Source organism: Trichosurus vulpecula, chromosome 2, assembly GCF_011100635.1.
Source record: "Trichosurus vulpecula isolate mTriVul1 chromosome 2, mTriVul1.pri, whole genome shotgun sequence".
NCBI classification, from domain to species: Eukaryota; Metazoa; Chordata; class Mammalia; order Diprotodontia; family Phalangeridae; genus Trichosurus; species Trichosurus vulpecula.
In genome coordinates, this window is record NC_050574.1 from 426,642,761 (window position 1) to 426,664,999 (window position 22,239).

Below are 22,239 nucleotides of genomic sequence, written 5' to 3' on the forward strand. Positions count from 1 at the left end.
AAAACTTTTTCACTTATTTGTGTTTTCCTCATTTTGCTTTATTACTGTTTCTTTGACTTTTCTTTTTTTAAAAAAAAAGAGGTCTAATTTTTCCCTTGCAAGAACACAAAATCATTACAACTCAGTTTACTTCTTCATATTTCTGTCCTTCCCTTCACCTACTCATAACACCAATGCTGGTGACTCAAATTCATGTGACTTAGGCTTTCTTGTGACTTAAGCAGGTCATCAAAGACTCTCGATTGAAACAAAGGCAAGAGTCAAAGGCACTTGATTGCCCTAGTGCTGAGAAGCACCCCAAAAGAAAAAAACAAAAAGTGCCGCTTTGCTTGCCATTACACTACTATATGTGGATGATATTTGGCAAATTCTGCAACCTCTCAGCACTTTTTACTTCAGATCACACCCTTAACTATAGTTATCCCTCAGGGTTCTATCCTGGGCTCTCTTCTCCCTAATACTTGATGATCTCAGCAGCTCCCATGGATTTAGTTACATTTTCTATGCTGGTGATGATTCTCAAATCCACTTAGCCTCAGGCTCTCTGCTTACTTCCAATTTCACATCTCCACCTGCCTTTCAGACATTCAAAATGGATGCCTAGTAGGCATCTTAAACTCATTATATCCAGAACAGAACTCATATTATCTTTCTCCCTAAATCTTCTCCCTCTTCTACTTTCCTTATTTCTGTAAAGGGCAACATCATCCTCCTAGTCCCTCAGACTCACAACCCATGAAGCCATCCTGGATTCCTCATTACCTCTCACCTCCCGACATCCAAACTATTGTCAAGGCCTACTGATTTCACCTTTGCAACATCTCTCAAATATTCCCCTTTCTGTCCTCTGATACTGCCACCATCTCTAGTGTAGACGCTCATACCCTCAGGCCTGAAGCACTACACTAGTCTGCTGGTGGGTCTGCCTGCCTCAAGTCTCTCCCCACTCCAACCCATCAACCCCCAAAATGATTTTTTTAAAGCACAGGTCCCTTACTTCATAAACTCCAGTGACTTCCTGTCACCTCCAGGAACAAATACAAAATGCTCTGTTTTGTATTCAAAGCCCTTCACAACCATGCCACTTCCTACCCTAATCCCCAACACATACTCTTTTTTAAAAATTTATTTATCTTTAGTTTACAATATTCAGTTCCACAAGCTTCTGAGTGTTAAATTTTCTCCCCCTCCCTTCCCTCCTCCCTCTGGAAGACAGCATGCAATCTGATATAGGTTGTATATATACATTCATATTAAACCTATTTTTATATTAGTCATGTTGTAAAGAAGAATTATAACCAATGGAATGAACCACGAGGAAGAAGAAACAAAACAATAAGGAGAGAGAACAAATAGAATGCTTCTACCTTCATTCAGACTTCATATGTCTTTGTCTGGATGTGGATAGTATTTTCCATCATGAGCCTTTTGGAGTTGTCTTAGAACCTTGCATTGGTGAGAAGAGCCAAGTCTATCAAAGTTAGTCATTGCACAATGTGGCTGTAACTACGTACAATGTTCTCCTGGTTCTGCTCCCCTCACTAAGCATCAGTTCATATAAGTCTTTCCAGATTTTTCTGAAGTCGCCTGCTCATTTCTTATAGCACATTAGGATTCCATTACATTCGCATAATACAACTTGTTCAGCCATTCCCCAGTTGATGGGCATCCCCTCAATTCCCAGTTCTTGGCCACAAAAAGAGCTGCTATAAATATTTTGGTACATGTCTACCCTTTTCCCATTTGTATGAAGTGGTATTGCTGGGTTAAAGGGTATGCACATTTTTATAGCCCTTTGGGCGTAGTTCCAAATTGCTCTCCAGAATGGTTGGATCAGTTCACAACTCCACCAACAATGCATTAGCCAACACATACTCTTTGAACCAATAAGATTGGCCTCCTCATTACTCTGCCGACAAGACACTATCTCTTGCTCCAGGCATTTTCTCTGGTTATCCCCTATGCCCGGGAGTACTCTCCCTCTTCTGCTCCAACTACTGATCTCTCCAGCTTCCTTTAAATCAGAACTAAAACCCCATCTTCTACAAAGTCTTCCCCCCTCTCAATTCTAGTGCTTTCTCTCCTATAATTATTTCCTATTTATATTGTATATAGCTTGCTTTGTATAGATTTCTTAGCATATTGTCTCCCCCATTAGATAGTAAGCTCCAATCTGTCTTTTGCCTCTTTTTTGTAGCACAATACCTGACACATACTAGGTGCTTAATAAATGTTTACTGATTGATTGAATGGTAGGCTTGAATGAGACAATTTCTGAAGTCCCTTCTAGCTCTCAATTTATGATATAATAGAAGGGAAGAGAGTCAGACAATAGAGAAGCAGAACAGAGTGAAATACATAGTCTCTTTTAAAGCACCAATTAAAGGGTTGCACATTTAACTGGCAAACATAACAGGAAGTGAATCATCTCAGTCTCCATCTATTAAAAAATTTTAAATCAGCAGCAGCAAGCTGCTTATATGTGCCTGGAGTTGGAGCACCTACCCTGTTAAAGGGAAAGTCAGTCTTCCAGAAGTGGAGCCAACATGAAAACCTTAACTTTTAAAAAAAAGAACTTGAAAAAGATACTTGAAAAAGTATCTTTTTTCCTAAAATCAGCAGAATTGAAAAGTGGCAAACTTGGGGAAAGGTTCTTTATTTAGCTATCTGTATGAAGAACTGATTCTTTGTATAAAAAATTCTTGAAAAGTTTATTATCTTAAAGGGGAGGTTATGCCATATCCAAAACTAATAGAGCAAGGTAGGAGGAGACTAGTCCAAAAGTCTACAAAATCTTCTATCATCTAAAGTTAGAACACAGAAAAAATTCATCATCCAGCTGATTCATCTGCTTTTCTGTACATTTTTCTTCCTGAAGTACCTTCTCTCCCATTTCAATTCTACCCTTACTACAAAACCCAGCTCAAGTTCCATGTCCTCATTGTCAGCCTTCATTAGTGTTCATAATATCCTGTCTAATCCCACAAGCACTTATTGTGCATATTAATCATGATACAACATACTATCTTCTCCTAAAACCCATGGAACTCTCAGTCACTCTACTCTAATTTGCTTTCCCAGGTCATCAATTCTGCTCTATCTTTATTATCCTTTGTAGTTCTGACTTTACAGTGAACTAACTCAACTTCATAATGTTCTCTACCCTTAAATTTCTTGCACTGAGTATAATACCTCAGGAGAAAAAAAGGATATTTAATGAAATGGAAGACTGTCAACCATTCCTGATGAAAAGACCAGAACTGAATAGAAAATCTGACTTTCAAATGCAAGACTCAAGAGAAATATAAAAAAGGTTAAACAGGAGAGAGAAGTCATAAGGGATTCAATAAGATTCAATTGTTTACATTCTTACATGGGAAGATGATACCTGTAACTCCTAAGAAGTTTGTCATTATTAGGGCAGTTAGAAGGAGTATACATAAGAAGACACAGGTGTGAGCTAACTATGATGGGATAATATCCAAAAACTAAAATGAAGAGGCAAAAAAGAAGGATGCACTAGGAGAAGGGGGAAGAGAGAGGTAGAATGGGGTAAATTAGTTCACAAAAAAGAAGTGTGAAAGGGGAAGATGGAGGGGGGAGGTAGCAAATAACACTTGAACCTTACTCTCATTAGAATTGGCTCAGAGGGAATAAAATACAAGCACATTTGGGTATAGAAATCTATCTTACCCTACAGTGAAGTAGGAGGGGAAGAAGATAAGGGAAAGGGGTGAGGTGGACAGAAGGGAGGTCAGATGGGGGAAGTAAAGGTCAGAAGTAAAACACTTTTGAGAATGGACAAGGTGAAAGGAGAGAGAGTAGGATAAACAGGGGAAGTAGGCAGGAAACACACAGGAATCATAGTTGTGGAAAAAATTTTCAGCAAATTTCATGATAAAGACCACATTACTCAAAATATATAGAGAACTGGGTCAAATTTATAAGAATACAAGTCATTCTCCAATTGATAAATGGTCAAATGATATGAAAAAGCAGTTTTCAGATGAAGAAATCAAAGCTATTTATAGTCATATCAAAAAATGTTCTAAATCACTACTGATTAGAGAAATGTGAATTAAAACAACTCTGAAGTACCACCACACACCTACCAGATTGGTTAATATGACAGAAAGAGAAAATTACAAAAGTTGGAGGGGACATGGGAAATTTGGGGCACTAAAACACTGTTGGTGGAGTTGTGAACTGATTCAACTATTCTGGAGAACAATTTGGAACTATGCCCAAAAGGCTCTTTGACCTAGCAATACCACTACTAAGTCTGTATCCCAAAGAGATTTTTTTTAAAAAAGGAAAAGGATCTATATGTACAAAAATATTTATGGCAACTCTTTTTGTGATGGCAAAGAATTGGAAACTGAGGGGATGCCCATCAGTTGGAGAATGGTTGAACAAGTTGTGGTATATGATTGTGATGGAATACTATTGTGCTATAAGAAATGACAAGCAGGATGCTTGCAGAAAAAAAAAACCTGGAAACACTTACATGCACTGATGCAAAATGAAGTGAGCAGAACCAGAAGAATGGTATATAGTAACAATACTGCAGAATGATCAACTGTGAATGACTTAGCTATTTTCAGTAATACAACGTTCTAAGTCCTTATGATGAAAAACGCTCTCCACCTTCAGAGAAAGAACTGTTGAAGTCTGAATGCAAATAAAAGCAAACTTTATTTTTACTTTATTTTTCTTGGGTTTTGGGTGGTCTGTGTTTCCTTTCACAACATGATCAATACGGAAATATATTTTGCATGACTGCACATGTATAACCTATATCAAATTGCCTGCCTTCTCACTAAGGAGGGAAAAGGAAGGAGGGAGTGAATATGGAACTCAATTTTCAACAAATGAATGTTAAAAATTGTTTCTACCTGTAATTGGGAGAAGAAATAAAACTTTTTTAAAAAAGAGAATCATCACAGAAATGGTAATTAAGTCTATGGAAGCTGATGAGATCACCAAGTGAAGTAGTGTAGAGGAAGAAGAGAAGAAGACCCAAGACAGAATCGTGAGGGACACCTCCTCTGGAAAAACCAGGAGGGAGTGATATCCCCATAAGGCATTCTTAATAAATGCTGTTAAATTGAATTTTATTTGGGAAAATCTCAGTCCTGGACTTTAGCTTCCTTATTTGTAAAATGAAAATGTTGTCCCAGAAAGTCTTTCAGTTTTAAGTCGTTTATTATTTTTCTTCTATAAATATACACCTCACCTCCTCAGGTATAAACTTCTTGAACATAAATGACAATTTGTTTATGTTTATTTTCAGCACTATTCCATGCATTAGGAGTAGAGAAAATATCTGTGATAATATAAATTGAACCTCATAAAGTATTTTGTTGTCTGTTTGTTTTTTAAATATTCAACACGAAATTTCAACTCTGATTTATCTTTCTTAAGTTACACTGCAAGAGAAGAAAACAAACTCTGGCTCCTCTTATTCTGCCCAATATCTGGGGAGAAAACCTCTCAAATAATAGTTTTTAATTCACAAGACAAAAGTCTTACATGCATTTTTAAGTGTCCAATTCTACATTTCTTTTTCTTTTTTTAAATTAAGTATTCTATCTCTTCCAGACCGGTTAGTGGAAAACATGAAGCAACATTTTTATATTTAACCTTCACAGAACTGGAGAAGGGCAGGGAGAACAACAAAGGGTCAAGAATAGCACCAGACCTTGGATCCAGAGCTGTCTCTCATCACTGTGCTTCTTTATGCCAGAAGAACTTTTTCTCCTCATAGACTAGGATGCAAGCTTATGGAAAGCAGGAAGTGTTTCTATTTTTGTTTCTGTTACTGCACCTAGCAACACACCTTATACACAACAAGTATGATATAAATGTTTGCTGAATTGAACATAACCAATAACTTTCTTTGGTATGAGATGTGGATTGGGGCAGTAATACTACAAAATTAAAAAGTTTTGATAAGGAGAGAGGGTTACTTAAAACTTCTGTCATGCAAATTAAACATGGATGTTAAATTTTATAGGTAAACCTGCAGAACACAATTTGTTTTTCCAGAAAAAATTCTGGAATAAATTCCTTGCCACTGTTTCCAATTTTGTATCACAGTTTACTTTTCGGAATTCTATTCAAATCCATTAATAAGCAGCTTTGCCATTAAGATAGTAATAGGCAACAGTTAACTTTGACAAAGTGACGATGGGCGTGTTCTGGTCTGGGTTTGACTAAGTAAGGCCAGTCCTCTAGCAGTTCAGTAAGGGTTTTCCATAGATATGGCATTGGAAATCAGTAATTTCATTAAAGAGAACAAGCACTCAAACTCAGCAGGTCTCCATACAACTTGGCCTTAAGTGAATATTCTTAGGATAGACAATACTGACTTTTGTAAATGACTTAAGTGTTATGATGTGACACTTAATTAATTAATAACATGTTAATATCAATATTTCCACCTTTTTAATAGCTTATTTTGTATTTTCATAGTTAATTCCCTATTCTGTTGGCTTATTCAAACAGGTTGTTTGTTTAATCTTATATGAAACTCAAAGTATCTACAACAAACTTGTCAAAACATGCTCATTTTCTTTCCTGAATCTCAGTACATTTCTTTTCACTAACTTTAAAATGGATAGTAACAATTACTATATAATTTTAACAAAATATTTGACAATAATAATGTTTTAAGGTTTTGGTAGGCAGAAGTTATGTAGATTAATAAAATTAATTGTTTAGTCTTAAATCCAGGTGGGTATGGAAATGCATTGTAGTTTGGCATTGTAATTTTGGAATCCCAAGTCTTCATTTAATGATTAATTTCATATAAATTTCAACAAAGATTTCACTGTAATTTATACATCAATTTTTAATAAGTACCTGGCACTTAATTTTAGGAATAGGCATAAATTTTGTAACTATATGAAATATTATGCTAGAATAAATTGAGAATTATCACATACTATAAATACAACCTTTAAAAATAATTTTAAAAATTGGTCCACTCCCTATTTTTGCGTATGGAAAATTAAAATGCAATTAGATTGGTGTTTTAAGAGTAGCTTACAAGTTTGAATGAGAAAGTTTTATTTAAATTCTTTAACTCTTTGTAACATTTGTTTATTGAGAAATAACTAATCACTAAAATTTCACTAGGGCCAAATAACCAAATAATCAGCGATGAAGTTTTTATTGAAGCAATTGAAGAATTGAAATCTTCCCCTGTAACTGCCTCCAACCCCTTGTGGTAGGAGCAATGTTCTAACCTCTGCTCCAATGCAAGTTATGTTGGTTTTTCCTTGAAAGTTATTAAGACCATTTCAACACTTGGTTGGCTCCGGGGCCCTAAAGACTCACACCATTGATTTCTACGAAAAATGCCTCAAGTTTCTTTAAGGACTCCAATGCTTGGCTGGTGGAAAACAATGTGTATTCAACAAGTATATTTTTCTTCTTTTTAAGACACTAACTTTAAAACTCCAAGCTATTCAGGAACATAAATCCTTTCATGTGTGGCACTTCCTTTTTAAAAAATCTGTTTTCTAAAAGATGATGCCAAGATTTTTCCATACCTCATTTTAACATTTAACTGCATTTTGCAATTATTTAACCAGTCACCCATAACTCTTGACATGTTACAATTCAGTTACATACTTAATAACATTAAGCTGCTCTTCTTCCCCTTCAGGATTTGGTCCTTTCTTTATTGAAATAAAAAATTTGATGATTTCCAGGGTCAAGAAACAAAATAATGAAGTGAAATATTTGTACCTTCATCTTGCTACTTGAAAGGTGGTTCCACTGAACAGTGTTCTCCACGTAATTTCTCCCTCAACTATATAATGTCTCATGAACCCCAACCCCCCAGTCTAAGATGATACTACTCCAAGAAAGGTTAAGGTATCAGAAAGTGTAGTGACTAGGGTTACTGCCTGTCCAAAGTCCTACTAATATTCTTTTTTTTTCTGTTAACTTTATTATATTTTATATAATTTAATCTCACAAATTCCATCTTTCCTAGTCCTAAACCCAGAAATAATCCATCTCCTTTCCCTGCAAAAAAGACCTGAACTATGGCATGACTTAGGGAGGTTTCAGTCATTTGCTTTTCTGATTTTTTGAACAAAATTTTTCAATAAAATAACATTAAAAAGTTTTAGAAAAAATAAAGAGTACTATCAGTACCCAAGGCCTGACCAGTCAACTGTAAAGAATCATTCAGGTAAAGATAATGCATCCTGCCAGTCCATTCATTTTACTCTTTCATATGTAAAACAGAATTTCATTCCTTCAAAGCCTGCAACATGGTAGTGGTTTACAAAAGCCTTTTTTTATACCTTCCCAATAATTTTTTTTAAAAAGTTATCCAAAGCAAAAGAAAATCAGACACAAAATTCCAACAGATGAGGCCATTCAAAAATCCCACAACAAGGAAGATCTTTATAGTAACTGACCACTGGAAATTTATGTGAGACTGATGTCATGAGCTAGATACAAATATTGATCTCAATACTATGGAGTCATTCTTCATATATGGCCATCCAAGTGTTTCAAATGATAGCAGTACTCATATTTACATGTCATTTTTAAGGTTTACAAAGTAGTTTCCTAATAACAACATTCCTATGATTTAGATAAAGAGTGAATGGTAGAATGTGGAGAGGAAAGCTCTCTGGATTTACAATAAGAGGACAGGTGTTCAAAAATCTCAGCTCTTCCTCTTTATTCTATGTGTAACCTTAGATTCACTTTTACCTAAATCCATGATCCTACAAACCTCATTAGAGTAAGCTGTGCTATCTCCTGGTTACAGAAAGATTAAGGGTCTTGTTCAGTATTAAACCATAAGTAACTGTTCTATGTCATGTTTTTCCTGATTCTAACCTTACAAAAACATTCCTTTTGCAGTTGCATTTAATTTCTCTGCTATCTTTGACAGAGAAATCAGATAATAAAAACCTTTGTGTTAGAAGTCATTGTCAACCAGAAAGCAATGATGAATAAAATATAAATAGCCTTAAAATGTTAATGTATGTTAATTGGAATCATATATCCAAATCAACGCAAAACTTTTTAGCAATAAATTTATTATATGTAGCCGTAGATCTTATTAGTGGATATAGTGCTGGGACTGAAGTCAGCAAGATTTCAAATCAGGTCTCTGAAACTTTTTAGCTACATGAAGCCTTGATAGGTCACAACTTCTGGCAATTTCCTAGAATTTATTTTATTAAGTTGCGATCTGCTTTCATCCTTGACAAGGAGATTCCTACACTGAAGAAAGTTCAGCTCCTTTTTTTTTGTTTTTGTTTTTCTTGGAGGAGGGGGACAGAAGGGTTGTGACAGGGGTGGTATTCAATAATTTACTGTTTAAAATTAGATACAACTTCAGAGCACTTTAAATACCATACCCTTCTCAGAAAGGACCTGCAATTGAGGAAGGGAGTTAGAAAATGCAACCATTTCAAGTGGTACACATGAAAAAGTCAAAACAGAAGGGGACTTGGCAGGACTTATGTAAGCAGAATGAATGGCACTGTTGCTTCTGGTCACCATGTAAAATTATTATCTAATTTACTCTTAGTGGATAAAACAACCTATTCACGTGTTTGAAGGCTAAGACTGATAGGAAAAAATTTTGAAGCAATTCAGCAAAAACTCCAAAAATTGTGACACAGTAAAGGATTGTAATGAGTTTATTTTTCTAGAAAATAAGTATCACTTATGGGCCATCAACAAAATTATCAGACATCCAAATTTAGACATCTTGGAAAAATACCTAATTTTAATAAAAAAGACTATAATGGAAATGAGGAAGAATTAGAGAAAACTAATGAAGAGCAAAGTAAAAATGAAAACAAAAAAAGTATTAAAGTCATGTTAACATATAAAAAATAAGGAAAAGAAATTTTGGCCAATCACTTAACCGCTAACATTTCTGAAGAACCATATTCTGTATCATGAGGGCAAAGTTTCTCTCTCTCTGCTCTGAAATATGCAAACACCCTTGTAATAGCACTATTGTTTTCTTTTTTTTAATTTTATTTCAGACTCAAACACCAGAACATGAACAGAGAAAAGAAAAAAAAACATATACCAAGTAAGAAAAGGGAAAAAAGCATGTCATGTGCATAGCAGAACATTCAAAATATGTAACAATAAATTTTCATTTCAAGAAAACCTGCATGATAAACACCACACGTTACGTTGAGAGCTATCATTCTTCTCTCAGCTTCCTTGTAAGTTTTCTTTTGTTCTCTGCTGTGCGCCTTTTACTTTGTTCTTTTTTTGACCTTCCTCCTCTCCTCCTACATGCCCCGCCCCCCCTTACAATTAAGTGTGGCTATGTTACTATATAAATATATATATACATATGGATATATGCATATATACATATATAAACATATACTTTCCCTAACAAATTCTACTCCTGATCTTTGTTTTTATGCTTGTGCGTATCTCATTTCCTATCCCTCCTGACTCCTCCACTTCTACCTGCTACCTTGCCCTATTATTTAGCCTACCCCCCTCCAAGGATCCTTCCCCTATCCTCCCATTCCCATAAATCTAAACACCCTTCTGTAGCCCCCTATACTCTATTCCCTTACCCTCCCCTCTAGAGATCTCTCTTTTATCCTCCCATTCCCATTGATCTAAGCACCCTTCTATACCCCTCTTCAACCTATTCTCTCACCCTCCCCTCTAGAGATCTCTCCCTTGTCGTTTCCCCCTTCCCTACTGTGTTGGTAAGCAAAATGGGCTCTTAGCACTTAGTTGGCTTTTGTTTCCTTTGAGTAATTCAGTGTATTTCATTGAGCCTTACTAGGTGCTAAGCCCCAGGCCCAAACCCCTATTAGGTGTAAAACCTATGTGGGTGTGACTTGGTAACCAAGGTGGGGCCCCAGGTGGGGCTAAGTAAGGGAGGACCTAGTTTACACATGAGTTTGAGTGATAGGTTTGGGACATCAGAGGCTCTTAGACCACGTGGGTTTAAGTCGCCTCTTTGTGACGATTTTAGGTCACGTGGGTGAGTCGCATGTGTGACTCACCCCTGACCCTGAAAAAGATATAAAACCAGAGGTTGGTTTCCTCTTCTTTGGAAGCTCTTACCCACAACAGCACTAGTGTCTCTGGGCCAGCCCTCATTATGAGCTCCTGGGCTGAACCTAGATGTTGGTAACTATGAAGCTGTATTTGGTTTGTCTGTTGATGTTTGTAATTTGCTCTGAAGTTCAGTGTGCTGGTCTTTCCCCTGAACTAAGTGAATGATATTTGTATGCTGAATTAAAGTAAGCTTGTCAACCCCTTAAGGTAGCTTTCTTTAGTTAAACAGATCAAAAGAACATGTGCTTTTGCAGCGTGCTGGTAGCGTTCTTGTTGTTGGGCTTGGGTTGGTCTTACACCCCCACAACAGCTGCTAGCCGGATTGTTGAAACACCTATCCCCTTACCATTTTATTCTTCTGAATTTAGAAGACTTTTATACTCTTCTAGACATATATGTATTGTTCCCTCTTAAACCCATTCCCGATGAAAGTAGGTTAGCTGAACTACCAGCCCTTCTCCCCCATCTAATTTCTATCAATTATTCCTCTTGTACCTCATTTGTATAAAATAATTATTCTTTTTAGCTGTTCCTAAATTGTTTTACTTTTTAAAGTCATATCATACTCAAGCCTATCCCAATCTTTCTTAGGAACTACCCAATTACTAATAACGGTCTTAGACATATGTTTTACATTTTACATACATAAAAGGTAAACAGTTTGTCCTTACTAAATCCTTTGCAATAAGTCTTTGTTATGTATGTACCTTATGTTTCTCTTGGTTCTTGTATGTTAAATCTTCTATTAAGTTCATGTTTTTGCTTTTTTAAACGAAGTTTTTAAAGCCTGACAGTTGATCATTTTTTTTCATTCAGGATTACGCTTAACTTTTCTGGGTATGATATTTTTGGCCAGAGCCCCCAGCTCTTCTGCTTTTCTATATAGTGTTCCAAGACCTGTGGTCCTTTAGTGTCTCTACTGCTAGGTCTCATGATATTCTAATTGTGCCACTATCATATTTAAATTGATTTTTTCTTGTTGCTTTTAATATTTTGTCCCTTAGCTGGGTGTTTTGGCATTTGACTATAATATTCTTATGACTTTTCCTCATAGGATCTCTTTCAAATGGTGATCAATGGATTTTTTCTATTTCTACTTTCCCTCCTTGTTCTAATGCTTCAGGACAATTTTCTTTAATTATTTCTTACATTATTGTTTCAAGATTCTTTTTTTGATCATAACTTTCAGATATTCTGATTATTCTTATGTTTTCTTTCCTCAATCTGTTGTCTAGAGAGTTTTTTTTCTTATGTTTCACTTTGTCTTCTATTTTTTTCATTCTTCATATTTTGTTTAGTTATTTCTTGACATTTTATAACTTTGCTGGCTTTGCCTTGCCCAATTCTAAGTTTCAAGGTGTCATTTTCTTCCTTAAGATTCTGGATCTCCTTTTCTAATTGGTTGACTTTTCATAATCTTCTTGTTTTTCTTGGATTATTCTTATTATTTATTTATTTTTTTTTAGTTTTTCCTCCATCTCTTTCATTTGATTTTTAAAGTCTTTAAAGTTCTTCTATAAATTCTTTTTGGGCAGGTGACCATGTGACATTACTCTTTGGGGTAGAAATGGGTTTCTTTGTTTCAAAATCCTCCTCCAAAGATGAACTCCCATCTTCTCTATTCCTATAACTTTCTATGCTTGGATTTTTTCTCTTTTGCCTGTGCAATTTTTTTTTTTGCAGTAATAGCTTAATTTGTATAATCAACTCTAGTCCTGGGGTATGATGGATGGTATCTCTTGCCCCAAATCTTCAATTCTCCCCTCTAGCCTGGAACCAAAGCCAAATCTCCAGCTAGGGGTGTTCTGCCCCACTGCTGGGGTGTGTGCTGGTTGCTTCTCACTCCACTTTGCTCTCCACAGCAGAGGTTCCCTTGATCTTCCCTGGCTCAGGTGCCCCAACTCCCCTCATTATCCCAGGGGTAAAAGTTCCAGGGGTAAAAAGTTCTGGTGGCTGGGGCTGGGCAGCCTTCCAACCCAGCTATCGCCAGGGCTTGATGCTTATTGTTAAGTGGACCCTAGCCTGGAGGTGTTTACTCTTCACAGAGACCAAACCTGGGATTTTTCTTCAGATCTTCTCCAATCATCCCAGGAAGACCCCTGTTGTGTCCCTATTCTCATTTATTTTTACCTGCACTTTGCTCAACTTAAGGTGTTATTTTACCTCCTTTGTTGGGGGAAAGTCTTGAGAGCTTGGAATTTTCTGACTTACTCTGCCATCTTCCCAGAATCCTCTCCAAGGTTTATCTTCTTAAGCTAAATAACTCTTAATTAAAAGTCTTCTTACTGTCCCATTTTTTTCCTTTCCTCTTTAATAAAATGGGTGCTATGTATTGTAAGCTTGGGAAAGCTGATCCAGTTGCTATTGCAAGTCAATAAAATTCATTCCCTTCTTCAAAGAAAATTTTACAACTGTGAAAAGAATCCATTTAAATTAGTCCCTCAGAAAAAGGACCAATGCAAGTTGTTAATCATTAACATTTGTTTTTTACCTTGATAAAGTAAGGAACATTATTCTCACAATGATGGGGAAACTTCACTATCAGCATTTAGACATGAATTAGCTGAACTGGTAAAGAAATTCACAAAAACTCTGACAGAAGCCACCCTCCCTCATTTTGTCCACCAGCTTGGTAATGTTTTCAGTCACTTCATGTCTCTGGATCTCATTTTCTACATGCACAAAAGGAGAAAAATAATTCTTGCACTACCTCATTCAAAGGGCTATCTGGAATATCAAAGGAGATAATGCATGCAAAGTCACAATATAAATGAGCTATGGTATTGTTATTATTACTGCTTATATCACCAAAACACGAATTAGATTGAAAGTATACCATATAGAGGAGAAAAGATAGGTCAAGAGTTTTTCTTTAAATTTCAACCCAGTGAGGACAGGCTTGAGAGGTGTAGTAGCAATTTAGATTTGAAGATCTTTTCCACCCATTAATAGGCCATGTGACCTGCTTATGTCACAGGAAGTCTAACTCACATGTGGTGGGAGGAGCTTCCTGACAGGAAAAGGAAGTTATGTCACAGGAAATGCAAAGAGAGGGAGAGACAGAGAGGGAGAGAGAGCATGTGAGCAAGCAGTTACAGCTACTAATGGCCACCCTTGTGATGGTTAGAGCTGAACAGATTGTGACTTAGCTGTACTTTGGCTTTGTTTTTGTGAAGACACCAGCAGGGGGTCGGAGAGGTTTTGGGATGGCAAGGCTCCATGTTGTGTTATTATGTATGGAATGCTTTACCGCTCTCATAGATTGGGTAAATGGCTTGTGGGACATGGTTCTCTGGTGTCTGACTAAATGGTTTACTTCTTCTACCATCTATGTGGAGAGTCTCATAGACTTTGCGATACAGAACCGGCTACACATTATGACAATTATCATCTACATTTTTATTTTTGCCTTACTGATACAAGAGACTGGAGAAGATCCAGGAAATTACAAGTCTCTAAAGATGAAAGAAAGAGCCCAACTGTGTCAAAGCAAGGAATGTGAAAACTAGGGGGTAAACAACTAGAATGAGCAATAAGTGGAATGGGAAATAACTGGGATTGTCCATAAAGAGATCATGTCAAGAGGTGGTGACTTCCCACTCATTAGGAGTTTTTGAGTATGTCTCCAAAGGAGCTTTTTAATGACAGAAGCTGAGCACTGAAAAAGTACAAGTTCAGGGATATGTTAAACTCCTAGCTCATCAGTTACAAACTGTTTGAAAAAGAATGCCTTCTACAAAATAAGGGTGCTATTACCTGCTGAGGTAGTTCATTACGCTATTGGACATTTCCAACGGCTGAGAATATTTCTGGGGTCTAGTAATACAAATCCATTCCCACAGCACAGCTCTTTAAATAACTGAAGACAACTACTATATCCCCACTTATTTCTCTCCCCACTTCCTATCTGTAATGGCATTGTAAATCTGAAGATCTTCCCATCTATTAACAGGCCCACGTGATCTGCTTAAGTCACATGAAGCCTGTGGTGGGAGGAGCTTGCTGAATGGGCGGAACAGGAAGGGTGGAGCGGCACAGAGGAAGCTGGTCAGTGCAGTCAGAGTTGAGGAAGAGAGAGGAAGCGGGCAGGCAAGCAGCTAGCTGTGAGTTTTTGTTTGTGGGAAGGCCCAAGCGGGGGGAAGGCTTTGGGGGGTGGTCCCTGCAGTGATAATGTGTATTAACTTCTTTGTTGCTGCGATGGATTTGGCTTTCTGGTGTTGGAATAAATGTTTGGATTCTGACTTCCATATGTTAGATCTTGCGATTCAGAGGTGGCTTGGCAGGTGATTCTTTCACGAGCAGATGGAGAGGGAGGGAGCAGGGGAGGGGGAGGATCTAAGCCCATCGCAGACTCTGCTGCTGCTGCTGCTATCACCCCCTTACATCCCATCCCCCCACTCCTTGCCCCAGCGGCAGCAGCTTCTGCCAGGGTGTAGCCAGCCCTCCCATCCCGGGTCTGGCTGCCCTCTTGCTCCTTCCATCTGACTGGCACCTCATTACTGCATTCCTGCTTTCCCTTGTGCCTCCACCCCGGACCCCATTCCTAGATGGGACACAGCACTGCCTTTGTGGGGGGGGAGGGGAATATATATTTGTGATTTCCACATTGGGCAGCTGCCCAGGCGCCCACTTTGGAGGGAACCCTAATTACAAGTGCCGTATTAACAACTGGTTCCCCAAACTCAACGTAAAATTAGGCACTGGTTCTGCCAAACCGGTGCAAACCGGCTGAATCCTACCACTGCATGTCCCTTAGGGTTCTAGTCTGGGCCTTCTCTTCTCCCTCTCCACTACTTCACTTGGTCATCTCAGAAGTGCTTTTTGGTGCTTGACATCTAGGCTCCAGGTATTTTCTCTGGCTATCCCATGTCTAGAATCCTCTCCCTCCTCAGCTCTTCATACTGCCTTCCCAGGTTTCTTTTTAGTCTTAACTAGAATCCTATCTTCGAAAGCAGGGCTTCTTAAAATTTTTCCACTTGTGACCCCTTCAGTGCTTCTTAAACTGTGGGTCATGACCCCATATGGGGTCGTGACAAAGGAAGTTTTTCCCAATCCATCTTAACAGCCCCTCTTGTAGTTATTTCCTATTTATCCTATATATAGCATGTTTACTCATATTTTTTTGCTTGTTGTCTCCTTGATTTGATTGTACGCTTCTTGAGGGTAGGGATTGTTCTGCCATTCTTGCATCCCCAGCTCTTAGCATAGTGCCCAACATAGCAGGCACTTAATAAAGGCTGATTAACTGAAAAATACGAACAGAAACATCATCAATTTCTCAAATCAAAAACCAATGGTTTTAATCCATTGTTTTCATCATTAAAAATAAAGTTAATGTTAAGTGATAATATTATTGCAGAAGAATGATCTTGGTGTCCAAAAAGAATCACAAGAAAAGCAATTAGGAGACCTGTGACTCCCAGGTTTGTCAAAAACTTGTTGGGTAATCCAGGATAAATTTCTTACAGTTCCCTGGACCTTGGCATCTAGATTTACACTATCTCCTTCTTGTCATATCTGCATGAAAATACTGTGAAAAATATCAAGTCCTATCAAATAAAAAGCATCAAGTATAACTACCTTATTAACCTGTAACTGCCTTATTATTACACATATTTTTGAAACAATGAAAAAGTTGTTCATCCAGTGGCTTAAAAGATCTCTTATGATTTCAAGCCATATAGGTTAAATTTAAATTTGTGAGATGTATGAACGCATTTGTTAATTAATCAGCTAGGTGAGATGGGGATAGATACAGCCCGGGGCCTGTAATCAGGAAGACTTAAGTTCAAATATGGCCTCAGACCAGTGTGTGTGATTCTGCGTAAGTCACTTAATCTCTGAATTGGTTCCTTCATTGTAAAATAAGGATGATAATAATGGCACCTATCATCTTCCCAAGTTCAAATGTGGTCTCAGATGCTTACTAGCCATGTGACCCTGAGCAAGTCATTTAACCCTATTTGCCTCAGTTCCTCTTCTATAAGATGAGCTGGCGAAGGAAATGACGAACCACCTCAACATCTCTACCAAGAAAACCTCAAAATGGGGTCACGGAAATAAATGAAACAACCAACCAAACAACAACAACTTCATAGTTCATTGTAAGGATCAAAAGAGTAATTATAAGCAAGTACAAATAAATATCTATCTGTAAGGCACTTTCCTGTAAGGTACTTCATAAATGCTTGTTCCCTTTCCCCCAACTAAAAATCACTTTCTTTATGGTCATCCTTCTGATCTTTTCACTTTTGCTTATGATTTACCCATGCTTGGAACAGAACTTTCCTATTCCATCTCAGTCAATTAAAGCTCCTCCCTTCTTTTCCAGGACAATTCCATTGCCACTTCTTTCATGAAATCTTCCCTGCCTTCTCTTCCCTCTATCCCCCACCCAGGTGAAAGAAGTCATCTTCTCCTCTTCCAATTTCTCATGACACTGCTTCCTGGCTCTCCTTTGACTCATTACATTCTACCTTCTATTACATTTGTGTATATGTTTTAGCTTCTCCCTCCTTCCCCCTTAAATTCTTTGAGGGCACAGAATATGTACTTTTACATAATTTTATCTCAGCACCTAGCACATTGCTTTGCATGGAGTATGCACTTAATAAACACTTACTGAACTGAATAACATGTTTAATAAATAATCATTTATGTTTTATAGTCACAAAATAAATTCTTTTAAGCTTACTTGAGCTATTAGTATTTTATTAGTAGCTACAACAATGATACCCTTATAGTTAGCCACTGCAGAACTTTTTCACTGGGTAAGAGTCCAGTCAGAGGTTCCCAAAGTGGGCAATACCACCTCATGGAGGGTGCTGGACTAATCTAGGGAGGTACTAATAGCCTCGGGTACAATTGGGGGGTGTCAAGTAAAAACAAGGGGGCAGTGGTAGCATAAGGAAAGAAGAGAAGAAAATTTTGAAAAGCCATTCGTACATGTTTCATCTGTTGTGTAACAACAGTGATTACATTATTTTTCAAATAAACACACAAAATACAAGTTATGACCAATCAGTGGTCAAGTCCACCAACAGGTCTTAACAAGCAAGTGTTGGCAGGCAGGTGTGTCGTGCATTGTAGGAAGTCTAGCGGGCATCAACAGGAATATGTGCATGTAATGACTCATTTACAATACGATACTATATAGTTACATGACGCAATATTGCATCATCAAAATTTCAATGCAGGGAAAATCCCACAAATTTACAATTATTAAATTTAAGATGTGTAATTTTTTAAAAATATATTTTATATTTTTTAAATGATGCAAGTTTCAAAAAAAAACTGTTAAAGGGTTAAAGAAAGATTTCCAGGGGGGATACTGAGTAATTTTTTTTTGAAAAGGGGGTGGTAGGCCAAAAAAGTTTGGGAACCTCTAGTCTAGTTGATAAAGTTGAGGAATAAAAGCTAGTGTCAAATCTAATAAGATATTTTAGCCTATTTCAAAAAGACAAAAGGTTGGATTCATTAACAATAAATGAAATCTCTTACAATTCACTGATTATTTTCTTCCACTGAAACCTAATTAATGAAATAATCAAAATGTTAGAACCATTTTGTTTTTGAAAAACATCTATCTAGGATACAATCCCTATCCACCTAAAAGAGGAAAGACAAAATAGCAAATATTTCCAAAATTAGGAAATCTAAAATTTAGCTATTCTTACTACAATTACAGTACCAAATATGTATTAAGACTGTCCCAAGAAAGATCCATCAGGCCTGCTTGCACAGTACATAGAACCATGGAATGTTGGAGCTTGAAGGTGTCTTGTCATCAAGTCCACCGTACCTCATTTTCTAGAAAATGAAGCTAAAATCCTGACAACCTAAATCCCTTGCCTCTATTAAGATAACTAAATCAGGGACAAGGAAAGAAGTAGAATTTAGGTCTCTTACCTGCTCATCAGCTCTTCTTTCATTCTCCCTTTCTGTACATTACACACATTCATTAAACAATGTAATATTCTTATCTAGTGACCCCTTCATATTTGAACAAACTAATTCTTGGTTAAATAATGCTTGGAACTTACTTTAGGAATTCATTGCTTTCTTGTTCACTATCTTGTGTTATATCTTCTGAAATAGCATCTGACAGATCAATTGAAGTTGGCAGGTCTTTTTCTTCAGTTGCTGGACTTGGTTTTTCCAGAGGCAAGCTGCTGCATATGTCACTTTCCTTTTTAAACTCTTCTTCATGAAGAACAAGGAGATTGTGTGAATCCTTTTCAGTTTTGTCATGTTCTCTTTTGAGGGTTGGTTGCTGGGGGGATTTTGCTGAGATATTAAATAAGTTACCAAGGAACTGGAAAAAGCCTTCTTTTGGCTGTTTATCACTGTCTACAGTCTTAGCATCTGAGGGTAAACCGGGAAAGCTGTCTGGCTGTTTTGAGTCGTCTTCTGGTGAAAGATTAGCTGATTTCTCAGAATGGCTCCTACTGTCCTCACTTCGGGAAATCTTAAAAAACAAAATTAAGAAGAGATCATGAATAAAAATTAATTTAAGTACACACATATACATGTGTATGCATATATATGTACGTATATATATATTCCTATTTTTAGAGAGATATTGTTATGCCTTTATAGGAATGTTGAAAATAACCACAATTAGCAGGTGTTACGAATTAAGCTAGGAGTAAATATAACAAGAATGAATAAAGAAAATTGATTTAAGATTCTTAATTGGAAAAAAAAATCTTAGCATAAGTACAATAAATCCCAAAGAAATAAAAAAATTCAAACATCAATTATATTAGGAATAAAAATAACAATAATAATAGCAACTTAATTACAATCCCAATGAAATGGAGGCATCTTAGTTAGTAATGTGTCACAGACTATTTATGTCTCCACTGCACCCTTTCCTCCCCAAACCCCAACTAGCAATTGTTAATTCTTTAGAAAAAGTTGTATTCCATGACTAGAAAACTTTTTTAAAAAATCACCAGTAAAGTACTATAATTAAAAAATGATCTTGTGTTTGAGGAAGCTAAACAATTTCACAGAAGCAGTTCAGTCTGCTTTCCCACTTTTATTCAATGATGGGCTTAAGTTAAAGTAAAACAAATTCACATATATTGCTGTGGCTTCATAGTAAAGAAAGCTAAGTTAGACACATTAAAGGGTTACATTATTCTTTAAACAAGAGAGGTTAAATTAAAACAATCAGAAAAAGGTTCCCAAAATATTGCAAAAGTGTAAGAGTTAAATTATTTCAAGGTACTTCTTCAAAAAGTTTTACTGGTGAGGGCACAGCCAAGATGGTGGAGTACAGGCAGGGACTCATCTGGGCTCTCCCCCAAACCTCTCCAAATACCTGTAAAAATGACTCTAAACAAATTCTAGAGCAGCAGGACCCACAAAAAGACAGACTGAAACCAATTTCCAGCCCAACACAACCTGGAAGGTCAACAGGAAAGGTCTGTTGCAATAGGCTGAGAGAGGAGCACAGTTTACCACAAGCCATGCAGCAGAGACTGGGCCCCAGCAAACTTGGAGCAGGCCTCAGGAGACTGAATCACTGGCAGCTGTCGTGATTTCCAGACTTCTCAGGCCACAAAAACTAAAAACAACTTATAAGGCCAGTAGGAAAAGTCTGTCTGACCTGGGTTAGAGAGAAGTGTAGTGTAGTCCAGTCCCAGCCCCAGCAAACCAGGAGCAGGTTTTGGGAGTTACTGAATCAGCAGCAACTGCTTCCAGAGATCTCAGCCCATAGATAGTAAGGGGATTGAACAACTGATAAGAAGGAGATTACAGGGGTCTCTTTGCTAGCACTGAAACTGGACTCTGATGCTTTGCCCGCACTTGGATCTGTGTCACAGTTCTGTGGCAAGGAGGAGTACTAGTATAGCAGAGCTTGTGGAAGCAGTGGAGAAGGGATCCTCCTCAGAGTTCCAGGGAAGAAAAGAGTACTTGTGGTCACTCACAGACCAGAATACAGGACAAGAGAGGAGTAAACCTTAGATCTTACCACCTTAGAAGAACTGAAAACTTACAGGTCCCTAGAAGTATTTCTGAAAACAGCTCCACAAAACCCCTGAAGCTTGGAACAGTTTGCCCTCCACACTGGAAGCAGAGCCACACCTTAAAAATGAGTTAAAAAAATCAAGTAATAGCTCTTTCCAACATCTTGCAGCACTGCCACCATGGTGCACATGAATGTCCTGGCAGATGCTCTCAAAAGCATCAACAATGCAGAAAAGCGACGAAAACGCCAGGTTCTCATGCTCCAAAGTAATCGTGCAGTTCTTAACTGTGATGATGAAGCATGGTTATATTGGCGAATTTGAGATCACTGATGATCACAGAGCAGGGAAAATTGTTGTGAACCTCACGGGCAGATTAAACAAGTATGGTGTAATCAGCCCCAGATTTGATGTTCAATTGAAAGATCTGGAAAAGTGGCAGAACAATCTCCTACCATCCCGTCAGTTTGGGTTTATTGTGCTTACAACCTCAGCTGGCATCATGGACCATGAGGAGGCAAGACGAAAACACACAGGAGGAAAAATCCTGGGATTCTTTTTCTAAGGGTGTAAAACAAACATACCAATAAAATGCTCCAGTGGGGAAAAAAATCAAGTAATAGGCTGGGGAGATGAGCAAACAACGGAAAAAAACTCAGACTATAGAAACTTATTTTGGTGAAAAGGAAGATCAAAACATACCCTCAGAAGAAGACAACAAAGTCAAAGCTTCTACATCCAAAACCTCCAAGAAAAATATGAATTAGTTTCAGGATGCAGAAGAGCTCAAAATGGATTTGAAAATCAAGAGAAGTAGAAGAAAAAAATGGGAAGAGAAATGAGGGTGATGCAAGAAAATCATGAAGAACAAGTCAATAGTTTGCTAAAGGAGATCCAGAAAAATACTGAAAAAAAATAACAACTTAAAAAAGAGACTAGAACAAATGGCAAAACAGGTCCAAAAAAGCCAATGAAGAGAAGAATGCCTTAAAAAGCAGAATTAGCCAAATGAAAAAGGAGGTCCAAAAGCTTACTGAATAAAATAATTCCTTAAAAATTAGAGTGGAGCAAATGGAAGTTACTGACCCTATGAGAAATCAAGAAATTACAAAACAAAACCAAAAGAATGAAAAAATATACACAAGACACAGTCATAAATGACTATAGTAATCTA

The 22,239-nt window shown here is 37.2% G+C and overlaps 1 protein-coding gene and 1 pseudogene across 2 annotated transcripts in view; one reads left to right on the plus strand and one right to left on the minus strand.

Moving 5' to 3' along the window:
• Positions 1-22,239, minus strand: part of CRYBG3 (crystallin beta-gamma domain containing 3) — a 146,263-nt gene that overhangs the window by 97,695 nt on the left and 26,329 nt on the right. For both annotated transcript variants that reach the window (XM_036747824.1, XM_036747825.1), the window contains exon 3: positions 19,131-19,555. In XM_036747824.1, coding sequence (XP_036603719.1) covers positions 19,131-19,555 — 425 coding nt within the window. The remainder of the gene's footprint in view (positions 1-19,130; positions 19,556-22,239) is intronic.
• On the plus strand, positions 21,246-21,658 carry LOC118840345 (annotated as a pseudogene).